The following is a 12,447-nucleotide window of genomic DNA, read 5'->3' on the forward strand; positions in this document are numbered from 1 at the left end:
TTTTTGGCCAAAGCACAAACACCAGCCATTGTATGCTCAATTTTCTCCTCCCATCAAATTGTGATATTCATCTATTTTTGTACTGTTTTCAGGAAAAACCTATTTTAAATATAAATTTTATTTTTAAAATTCATATTAAAAAGAAAAGATTCTGGCATCTCCTAATTTTCCCCTAACCACTAAAAAAGATCCAGTCACTTGCCAGGTTTCTGACAACCTTCCATAAATTAAGGTGAAAATCTACTATTCCTCAAGGGTGAAATCTTGGTGAATATAGTTGAAAGTATTCCCACTCTTGAGACGTTACCCTGTCTCAAGTACTTAATGCTCAGATGTCTCCAAGCACCGCAGAATCAGGTTGAAAATCTTGAGTGACTCATTATATGACCCTATTTAAATTTTCATAAATTTACAAATTCACACTATTTTTGGCCAATCTCTGTTATCCAGTCCTTATGTTTCTGCTTCATATAGCTACAAAAGGGGTTTCTATTTCCTTCTGGGGATACTGAAGTTTAATTTTAATGCGGTTATTCTCATTTGTTATTAGTGGTGAAGCATAAACATATCTTTATCTCGGTAGCTCTCTCCAGAATACCAGACCAAACCAACTCAAAAAAAAGAGTAAGATACTGTAGTAGCTTCACCAATTCTTTCCCATATCTTAGAACGAACAGGACACAAAACAGAAATAATTTTATTCCTTCAGTTCGGTTCTTCCCTGGATACGATAAGCAGTTTCAATGAGAGTCAATTACCGAACAAAAAGTGTTAATCACCCTAGGAAACTTTATGCTGTTCAGCAGTTTATAATTTCATTTTCACTCTTAATCTCTGAAAAAATTTTCTGAACAGCTAATGATTACTAAAGTTTGTATGGTAATATTAACATCTTTTCTCAGAAGATTTCCAGAGATCACCTAAGTCAAAAATTGGAACACCACTCACTCATCTACTCTATCAAGTTAGAAATTTAATTTCTAAAATCAAATAGTGGATAGTCACTTATTCCACACCCCAATGTTTTAAAATCCAAGAGTCTTTATTTTACTCTATCAAATGAATACAACATTGGCTAGGATTACCCTGGGTTCAAAATAATTCTCTCCTCACAAAATTTCAAGCTTTCAAAGCAGTGTTGCTCAAACCATCAACCTCTAAAAACGCCTCATACTAATCTGATCCTTGCTTACTTACAAAGGTAACCAGTTTCCTCTCTGCAGCCTTTAGGATTTTCTCTTAATTCCTGGTTCTAAAATTTCATTAAGGAAATTTAATAGTTTTACTTCATTCATCCTAACCTGTCCCTGGTGTTTTAATTCTAAAACCCGTCTTTCTTCAGCTCTGAGTTTTTTTCCTTTTTAACCTTGAGGTTTGCTGTTTTTGGTTTGCCTCCATTCTTTTTCTAGAACTCCTATTAGGTGGATATTAGAACTTCAGGATCTTTTCTCTTTTCCTTAACATTTCTCTCATAATTTCAGCTAATTTAGTAACCACTTAAAGGTGAGAGCTTTTTAATCAATTCACTGAGATTGCTGTTTTGCTGTCAAATCTTTAACTTATATTTCTTCTAGATACTTCTTTATCATGGATGAAACAGCCTCCTGAGTTACTCTAAAAACATCACTAAAATTTATCTTAAAGGCTTCTTCAGTTTACAGTTCTAGCTGTTTTTGTTAATTCTTACTTTGCTGAATTCAGTACCCCTGTCTCATGGTATTAATTATTTGGAATTTTTTAGCTGCTGTTATAGGCCTTTTTGTATCTGTGAATCCCTATTCATCCGCCTCTTCATATCCAGCAGCCTTCCCCAAGGGAGCCGGTGGGGAGAAATGAGACATGATGCCGTCAAGGGCGCCAGAGCAGCTCTCCATTGCCTCCTGGGAGTACTGTTCCATCATTCCAGCTCAACACCTGATCTGTAGACAATTATCAAAGGTAAGTGCTGCTCAGTCAAATTGGAAAATGCCCTGCTGTTCAGTCACCAATTGTTCATCTAATACTTGCCCTAGCTATATACACTTTGAGACTCAAGGAATTCTCCCCATTTTTTTTAAGTTCCCCAAGGACACTCTTTCTTGTTTATTAACATTACTACCAGTGTATTCTTTTGCATTTCATAGATTGTGGGGCAGAAGGGCAGTAAAAGTATACATTCAGCCTGACAATGATCTAGTGGCCCGGGGAGAATGTTAATGAGCTGAGATCTCCAATGCTTTGATTAAAGTTTCTCCAGCCACTTCTTGGCTAGATTGTATTCTATTTTCTAGTAATTTCCCCCCAAAATGTTTATACTTGAAGGACAATTTGGCTTGATATAAAACCCTTGACTCACACTGTCTTTTCTTGAATACCTTCTAGATGTTGCTCTATTGCCTCTCCTGGCATTGAACGTAGCTGTAGAAAAATCTGACACCAGTCTCATTTGATTTCTCTTCTAGGTGACTTGATAAGTTTGCCTAGCTGCATCAAAATGCTCTATCTTTGAAATTCAATATACCTTAGAGTTGAATGTCTAGGTCAATTTCCCCTGAAGATAGCATGCCCTTTCGATATGTAAGTAGTCTTGAATTAATTATTAATCAATATTTATTCTATTCCACGGCCTTGGTTTTCTTCTTTAACGTCTCCAATTATGTGTATGTTGGCTCTCTTTCAACTGCATTCTCCATCTATAATTTTCTGGCTAATCCTTTTTAAAAAGTCTTTTTTCTTTATCAGCTCTTCTTTTTTCTATGCTATATGACACTTACCTATTCTTTACACACCTTGTAGATTATTGTTACTTTCTGGAAGTGCCAATATAATTTTCTTTAATCTCTTTCCTGAATTTTATCAGGCCCACTTTCACTTGCACCTATTATTTGGCCATCTCATCTGCATTCTTGAACTTATGCTTTGTAGTCTTCTTGACAGTTGCAAGCTTCATTAAGCCATTTAAATCATTTTAGAATACTGGGATATAATTTTTCACCTGCTGTTACACGAAGGAAAGTTTTGCTGGTTCTTTTTCTTCTTACTGTTTTTCTTCAGAGTACCTCTCTAAAGATTTGGTGTTTATTGCTTTTTCATTTTTCATATTTAAATGAGTTGAACTTCCCTGGATGGGATAACAGAAGGTTCCTAACAGAAGGGTGATGCTCTTGCTCCAGGATTCTCTCCTCTGCTGCTACTGAATTAAGTGACTTCTTCAAAACCTGGTGCTACTGTGAAGTCACGTTATCTCTAACTACAAACCTTATCTGGTTTGGGGGGGGGGGGGGGTTTCTGTTTCATGCCTTGAGCTCTCCCCTATTACACTGTTGTGGGCTTCAACACTGGTTCTGGGTATTTCAGTTGTTTCTGGCTAAACTTACAAGGAATTGGGAGTCGTGGGTTTTCTCTGGCTCCTGGTTTTACTGAAATGTGACTTGTGGGGGTGTTTTTCCTTAATCTTTTTGTTTGGTTCTCATTGTTACTGAAAATCATACAAAGAAACAACTTGGAAAATTTCAGAACTAAGCTACCACTGTGATCTTAAGAAATCCAAAAGCTTTAAATTTTAGGGTTTTTTTTATGTTAAAATTCAAAATGGCAAAGTAACTTCTAAACATGTCTTCATGCCTCTAGCTTTCTCACGTTCTTCTCAAATTTGAATGTGAAGTGTCAAGTCTTAATGTGTCATAAATGACCCTAGGTAATTTTTGGAGTAAGTTCCAACGTATAGTTTTATTTGTATAAAATCGAATACAAAATGAAGACTTATAAAGATTGTGTTAATTCGTGAAATCCTGGTTTCTTCACCCCTAGTGTTCTTCTATTACATCTAATCAGATGAAAATCAAGCATCATGTAACAGAACCTAGCTTCTAAAGAACATTCAATTTTATTAAAGTCAAGACAAACCAAGGTCACACACAAGGAAAATAAACGTGCTCCACTCACACTACCTGAGCTATTCTTTTTTCAATCTATAAAAAGAAAGACATAAGCATCTTTTGTAAAAGAAATTTGTAACCAGTTGGAAGAAAATAAATGGTTTCCCTAACAGTGTTATCTGCTGATGCTCTGTTTTTAAAAGATCGGAACCAGCCTAACATTTTTTGGAGTATTTATTTTCCACATGAACAACACTGAAGGTGTCAGCAGGTAAGTGCAGAGCTTTGCAGAGTTCAGTTATGTAGAGCCAGCAGAAGTTCTAAATTCAATCTGGGGAATACTCTGAAGACTAACATTTTTGATTTTCTACCCACTACGCACTTGATAGGCATAAAACCCACTCCTCTTTTCCTTACCATTCTCCTATAAAAACTACTTGTTATTATAAGTATGTCAGTAGAATAGTTTAAAGGCAAAGAATTAACAAAAACCTCCAAAGAAAATAAAGACTGGGGTTTTAATTCCTAGATATTAGGCCTCAGCTAAATTCTGTGATAATCTTAGCACCACCTATGATTTCTCAAGTACTAGATAATACTACGTTCATCAATGCAGTACTACAGAGTTTTAAAAAGTCTTTCTCCCTCATACTACAAAAAACCCTTTGGATATGGGGTGAGCCAAGTAAAACTGCCTACAGAATTGTTACTGGTTATTGTTTTGGGTACTGACCTAAACTGATATACACTAAATATCTAAAAACAGATAACAGTGAAAATGACATTGATGGGGATAATGATGAGCATATTAAATTTTTAATATTAAAAAGGTTTACAGATCACTGTGTGTAGCCTTCTAGTTTATAGCACCATTATGTGATTTATACTGTTGCTCAGTTTAAATTTTGTTGTTGTTGTTCTTTTTTAACATTTATTTATTTTTGAGAGGCAGAGGAGGCAGAGCATGAGCGGGAGAGGGAGGAGAGAGAGAGAGAGAGAGAGAGAGAGAGAGAGAGACAGACAGACAGACATAGAATCCAAGGTAGGCTCCAGGCTCTGAGCTGACAGCACAGAGCCCGATATGGGGGTCGAACTCACCAACTGTGAGATCATGACCTGAGCTGAAGTCGGACGCTTAACTGACTGAGCCACCCAGGCACCTTTTTAAATGTTTATTTTTTTTGAGACAGAGAGAGTGTGAGCAGGGGAGGGACAGAGAGAAAGGGAGACACAGAATCTGAAGCAGGCTCCAGGCTCTGAGCTGTCAACACAGAGCCCGATGTGGGGCTCGAACTCACAGACCATGAGATCATGACCTGAGCCGAAGTCGATGCTTAACCGACTGAGCCACTCAGGCACCCCTTATTGGTGCTCAGTTTAAACTTCATCTAGTATATGTCAAATTCCTATCTGCTTCATGAGTATATACAAAAGTAAATATATTTCACTCCAATTGGAAGAAAAGCTCTGGCTTTCAAATTCTCAAACTCATTATAAAATAATTTTAAATTTCTTCCAGGAATGCAGAATAAAGTTTTAAAAGTGTAAGTTGTTACTGTTATGAGTTATGACTGTTTATTATAAAATCAAAATTTGTTTTCCTAGTATGTACTGCTCCATCTACTCTCTAAAGTTTTTATAAATTGACACTTGTTCTGATATTAGTATTTTATCTTGCATCAAACAAGAGAAAAAAATTTTATTTATTTTTTATTTTTATTTTTTTAATTTTTTTTTTTTTTTAACGTTTATTTATTTTTGAGACAGAGAGAAACAGAGCACGAACGGGGGAGGGGCAGAGAGAGAGGGAGACACAGAATCGGAAGCAGGTTCCAGGCTCTGAGCCATCAGCCCAGAGCCCGACACGGGGCTCGAACTCACGGACTGTGAGATCATGACCTGAGCCGAAGTCGGACGCTCAACCGACTGAGCCACCCAGGCGCCCCGAGAAAAAAAATTTTAACTAACTTTATACCTACTGAAACAATAGTTACTTTTATTATCTATTATAGGTATTTATAGGAAATCACTAATAGACAACACAGCATAACATTCGAAAGAAACTCTAAGAGCAAGAGTTACTGAGCACTGATTAGTTCCACCATATATTTATCTGTGCACCAAACCTGATGATCAAACACCAATTTTGGCCCTCCGTCAGCAGCAGTATCCTCACTGAGTAACATCCATGTGTTTGTGTCAATGTCATAACGATAGAAGTCACTTTTCAGAGATTTGCTGTTCCTCACAGAGGAATCCAAATAACGCCCCAATGTGTAGATTTGCCTTCGCTGAATGTCAATGCACATCTTATGACATGATCTGGCGCTAGGACCATTCTGTGAGAGCAAGACAAGAAAAAAGAAAAATATTCAAAGACCAAATAATAAAAAGTAAAATTAAATGTTCTTTTTTTGTTCACTTTTATTGAAAGGTTTGCAATACAAGTCCAACGCACAGTTAGATCTTACCACAGAAATGCTTAAAATCGACCAGGAAAGATGAGATGAACTATTCTGCACGTGGCACTCTGCTTATAACACTCATACGGCTTCTGTGATATACTCACTGCACTGTAGTCATTTGTGCACAGAACTCTATTCTCTAGGACATGTTAATCTAAAGACACAATTGGTCTTTTAAAATATTTCTCATTACAATTTCTCATCTGAATCTAGCACAAAACAGACACCCCAAGAATACCTAGAATTGCTGAATTTCGTAACTGGAAGGAACCTTAAAAAGATCTCTAGTTTAATAATCTCCTTTTAAAGATGAGAAAACATAACCCAAAGAGAAAAGGTATCCTGAAGACTAGTAAACTAGTGACAGCACCAGAATAAAAATCCAAATCTTTGACTTCTTCATCCATACTTTACATTATATAAAACGGACACTTCCGCTTGGACAAATAACACAATGAGGGAAACAGTATGAATAACACTATATTATCAACAAAAATTATTTAGTTGAGATCATTTGTATCACAGGACTGAGTAAAAGGCAAAAAAAAATATTGCAGCATAAACAAAACAGAGTTCATGGAAAAAAAAGAACTTCAATTGGGCAGGATTTGATTAGTTGAAAGGGGAAAAGGAGAGATTTAATATTTGTTAAATATGTCCTAAATTCTATCTATGTTACAATATTTGTTAAATATGTCCTAAATTCTATGTATACTAATTACGACATGTCTATGTATATTTCATTCAACCCACATAACTCTATAAGGAAATATTACCATTTCATAGATTCTAAGTAATCTGTTCAGTGTAACAGAACTAGGAAGACAGAGAATCTAAGCTTTAGTGTAACTAGAACCAAAAACTGTGTTCTTTCCACTCTTCTAGATTAGTTTTCCACAAGAGAAACAAAAGCAAAAACAGACTGAATACAATGTGTGTGGTTATGGCTGAGATGAAGAATTCCTACCGCAGAAATAAGAGTTGAAGAGTAATGCAGAAATAGAAGCCTGGTGAATGACTGACAGAGGAGACTGGATATAACCTCACAGGTAGTAAAGGACTATCATGGGTTTCTAGAGCAGGATAGAACATTAAAAAAGCAGTATTATAAAAAGAGCATTCTAGGGGCGCCTGGGTGGCGCAGTCGGTTGGGCGTCCGACTTCAGCCAGGTCACGATCTCGCGGTCCGTGAGTTCGAGCCCCGCGTCAGGCTCTGGGCTGATGGCTCGGAGCCTGGAGCCTGTTTCCGATTCTGTGTCTCCCTCTCTCTCTGCCCCTCCCCCGTTCATGCTCTGTCTCTCTCTGTCCCAAAAATAAATAAACGTTGAAAAAAAAAAAATTTAATAAAAAAAATAAAAAGAGCATTCTAGCACTGTTATTTAGATTAAATGAATAAAGATATTAGGCAGGAAGAATAATTTGACATTAGTGTTATGAATCTAGATGTTAAGTTGATTTGAATCTGCACTGTAGTATTCATACTAAATACTATTTTAAAACTTATTTTTAAAGATTTTTGCCAAAGAAAATCTCCAGCAGATAAGGCGGAAATATTATTTTTTGAAAGAATTTTCTCCCTAATTAATCTCAAAAACAAAGATAGGGTAATGCATAATAAATCTATGCCATATATTCTAGAATATGAAATTTGAAATTTTATTAGGGGAGGTAACAGAACTTCTTGCTTCAGCTTAATTAGCCTAACTGCTATTAAAATGAGTAAATTATACTCTTAATATGAAGAAAAATGGAAATAAAAAATAGGAACCAAGAGAATAGAAAACAGACAAAAAAATTGAGATAATTAACAAAGTTGGTTTCCTTAAAGATTAGAATTATAAACCACTAGCAAGACTAATTTTTTAAAAACGAAGAGAAAACACAAATTGCCAAATATGAGAAATGAAAGCAGGAACATAACTTACAGGCTCACTAGAAGTTAAAAAGAAAATAAGGGACCATTATGAAAAAACCTAGGTAAAATCTGACAATGTTGATAAAATGGACATATTCCTTGAAAAACTGTAAACTTACCAAAATTGACATGAGATAAAAGAGAAAATCTGAAGTCACTGTATCTACTGAAAAATTGATTTCATAATTTAAAAACTTCCCATAGCGACACCTGGGTGGCTCAGTCCGTTAAGCCACTCTTGGTTTCAGCTCGGGTCATGACCTCACAATTTGTGGGTTTGAGCCCCACATCAGGCTCTGTGTTGGCAGTGTAGAGCATGCTTGGGATTCCCTGTTCTCCCTCTCCCTCTGCCCCTACCCTGCTCTCTCTCTCTCAAAATAAATAAATAAACATTGAGGTTTTTTTTTTAAATGGAATCTTCCCACAAATAAAATGCCAGTCCTAGATATGTATACAGGTAGATTTTATCAAACACAAGAAATAATATTCCTAACTTATTTTATGAGGATAAGAGAACACTAAAACCAATTAACAATAATACTACAAAGGAGAAAGAGGAAAAATAATTTACAGGCAACACCAACCAGTATAACTCATGAATAGACACAAAACTAATCTTTAACAAAATATTATCAAATAAAATGCAGCAATATATAAAAAGGATATCCCTTAACTAACGGGGGTTTATTTCAGGAATGCAAAGTTAATTTTACATTTGAAAACTGATCAAGGTAATTCACCACATTAACAGAATTAAAGGGAAAAATATGATCTTATCTATATAGAAAAAGCATCTGATGAAATTCAACAGACATTTATGAGGAAACTCACAGAAAACTAGGAATAGAAAGAATGTCTTCAATCTGGTAAGAATGCATGAAATCCTAAATCTAATTCTTCACTTTTTAAATTTTTTTAGAAAGAGTGAGCGCTCAGGTGCATGCAAGAGAGAGACAGAGAGACAGAGACAGAGAGAGAGAGAGAGAGAGAGAGAGAGAGAGAGAGAGAGAGAGAGAGGAGAGAGGGAGAGAATCTCAAGCAAGCTCCACACCCAGCATGGAGCCCAAGGCAGGGCTCAATCCCATGACTGTGAGATCACCACCTGAGCTGAAATCAAGAGTTGGACACTCAACCGACTGAGCCACCCAGAAGCCCCTAATTTTTCACTTAACAGTGAAATAATGAACGTTGTCCTGCGAGAATCTGAAACAAGATAAGGATGTCTAGTCTCACTTCCTCTATTTAACACCATATGAGAAGTCCAAATCAGTGCAATAAGGCATTAAAAAAAAAGGTTAGAAACAGAAAAGAGCAAAAAGGAAGAAAGAAAATTGTCTCTATTCATAGATGACAAACTGTTGAAACATCTTAAGAAATCAACAAAGAGAAATAATAAATGAATTTAGAAGTGTCATGATATAAAGGCAATACTAAAAAAAATAACTCTATATTAGCAGTAAGCAAAAAGATAAAAACAATTTTAAGCTCCATTTACAATAGCATGAAAAAACAAAATACACTGGGATCAATCTAATAAAAATATTCAAGACCTCTAACCTAAAAACTCCAAGAGTGCTGACAAATAATGAAGACTGAAATAAATGGAGATTTAACTATGTTCATGGATTAGAAGATCTAATATTATTAAGACATCAATTCTCAGCAAACTGATTTAGACATTGCATTCTCAATCATAATCCCAACAGTTTTAGAAATTGACAATATTATTCTAAAATTTATATGAAATGTAAAAGACCTAGAAGAATCAAAATAATTTCTTTTTTTAAAGTTTATTTATTTCTTTTGGAGGGGGGAGGAGCAGAGTGAGAGGGGAAGAGAGAATCCCAAGCAGGTTCCACACTGTCAGTGTAGAACCCAACACCAGGCTTGATCTCATGAACCAGTGAGATCACGACCTGAGCAGAAATCAAGAGTCAGATGCTTAACTGACTGAGCCACCCAGGAACTCCTCAAAACAATTTTTGTTTATTTATTTATTATTTTTAATTATTATTGTTTTTTAATGTTAATTTATTTTTGAGAGAGAGAGACAGTATGAGCAGGAGATGGGAAGAGAGAGAGAAGGAGACGCAGAATCTGAAGCAGGCTCCAGGCTCTGAACTGTCAGCACAGAGCCTGATGTGGGACTCAAACTAATGAACCATGAGATCATGACCTGAGCCGAAGTCAGATGCTTAACCAACTGAGCCACCCAGGTGCCCCACAAAATAATTTTTAAAAAGAAGGATAAAGAGGTCTTGTATTACCTGACCTCAAGAAGTGTCATAATGGTATATGAGCAGACCAAAAGATAATGGAGCAGGCTAGAGTATTCAAAAAGAGACATATACTTATATGATCTATTGATTTTTGACAAACACGCCAAAGCAATTCAATGGGGAAAGAAGATAGGCAGCAACCAGAACTTTCATACATTTCTGGCAGAAATATAAAATGGTATAATCACTTTGGATAAAGCTTTAGTAGTTTCATCAATAGATGCTAAATGTGAAAGTTTGATGAGTAATAGGGTATTTTCATAATCTCAAGATGTCTCCTCACAAATTACATATTAATTATAGAGGGGGAAAAATCTGGAGGGCACTCTCCTTAAACAAGTGATCAAAGGTACCAGACAAGCTGACACAATGCGCCTCCTGACAGGATATACTAAGGGCTATCCAATGTCATCCACATGGTATTCCTGCTAAAAATGCTCAACCTAAATCCAATCCCAAGGAAAGAAGAGACAAAGCAACGGAGTGACAGTCTACAAAATAATTACTATGTGTTCTTCAAAAATGTCAAGGTCTAGAAAGATAAGGAAAGGTTGAGGAACTATTCCAGACTAAAGGAGACTAAAGAAACATGACACTGAAATGAATGCATGATCATGAACTGAGTCTTGGTCAGGGATGGGGGTTGGGAGTGACAGTGGGACACATATAAAGGACATTACTGAGGTATTACATGATTAGTGTCTATATCTAAAAAGGGTCTGTGGATTAAATTAAAGCAGCAGTTCTCAGTGCATTCTGGGGTTTCCGAGATACTTCAGGGAGTCCACACAGTTTTCTTTTGTTTGTTTGTTTGTTTGTTTGTTTAATACCACCACTAAGGGTAAGAATTTTGTCCTTTCACTCTTATTATCTTTTGAGTGTCCATGAAACTTTCCAGAGGCTACACAACTTCTGATATAACCACAGATTGGATACAGAAGCAGATAGGAATCCAGCTGCCTTCTGTTAAGCTGAACATTAAAGAGATTTAGAAAACTATAAAACAGGGGCACCTGGGTGGCTTAGTCAGTTAAGCATCTGACTCTTGATTTCGGCCCTCATGGTTTGTGGCTTTGAGCCCTGCGCTGGGTTTCACACTGCAGTGCAGAGCCTGCTTGGGATTTTCTCTCTCTCCCTATCTTTCTGCCCCTCCTCTGCTCTCTCTCGAAATAAATAAACTTAAAAACAAACAAACAAACAAACAAACAAACAAACAAACCCATAGTTAAAAAAAAAAAAAGAAAACCGTAAAACAGTGCTACCTGACACACGGTGGTTATTTCAAGAAAATGTACCTTATGTGACTGAGTTACAAGCTGACCTAGTTGCTTTCTCCATGAAACACTATATTTACTTGAAAGAAAATTAACAATCCAAATATGGTTATCCAGACATTATGGTTATGATAGGCATTTTCTGAAAAATGAAGTATGTCATTTTGAAGGAAAACAGACATAATTTGTATCCAATGATAAAAGCAAATTTTATTAAAAATTTTAAAAATACATATTAATTTTAAAAATTATTAAAAATTAATTTTAATGACTTTTATTATTAAAAACATTTTAAATAAGCTTCATGCCCAGCACAGAGCCAACATGGGGCTTGAACTCATGATCCTGAGATGAAGACTTGAGCTGAAATCAAGAGTTGGATACACTTAATCGACTGAGCTACCCAAGGGCCCCATTAAAAGCAAATTTAAGGAAAGAGTGTCCAATGGAAAAAAGACAGTCTCTTTAGCAAATGGTGCTGGGAGAACTGGACAGCAACATGCAGAAGAATGAAACTAGACCACTTTCTTACACCATACACAAAAATAAACTCAAAATGGATGAAAGACCTCAATGTGAGACAGGAAACCATCAAAACCCTGGAGGAGAAAGCAGGCAACAACCTCGATCTCAGCTGAAGCAATTTCTTGCTCAACA

At 36.0% G+C, this 12,447-nt stretch overlaps 1 protein-coding gene across 4 annotated transcripts in view; it reads right to left on the minus strand.

Annotated features, from left to right (window-relative positions):
• Positions 1-12,447, minus strand: part of MKLN1 (muskelin 1) — a 370,372-nt gene that overhangs the window by 55,571 nt on the left and 302,354 nt on the right. For all 4 annotated transcript variants that reach the window (XM_058728683.1, XM_058728682.1, XM_058728681.1 and 1 more), the window contains one exon: positions 5,984-6,196. In XM_058728683.1, coding sequence (XP_058584666.1) covers positions 5,984-6,196 — 213 coding nt within the window. The remainder of the gene's footprint in view (positions 1-5,983; positions 6,197-12,447) is intronic.

This window comes from Neofelis nebulosa, chromosome 4 (assembly GCF_028018385.1).
Source record: "Neofelis nebulosa isolate mNeoNeb1 chromosome 4, mNeoNeb1.pri, whole genome shotgun sequence".
Classification (NCBI taxonomy): Eukaryota; Metazoa; Chordata; class Mammalia; order Carnivora; family Felidae; genus Neofelis; species Neofelis nebulosa.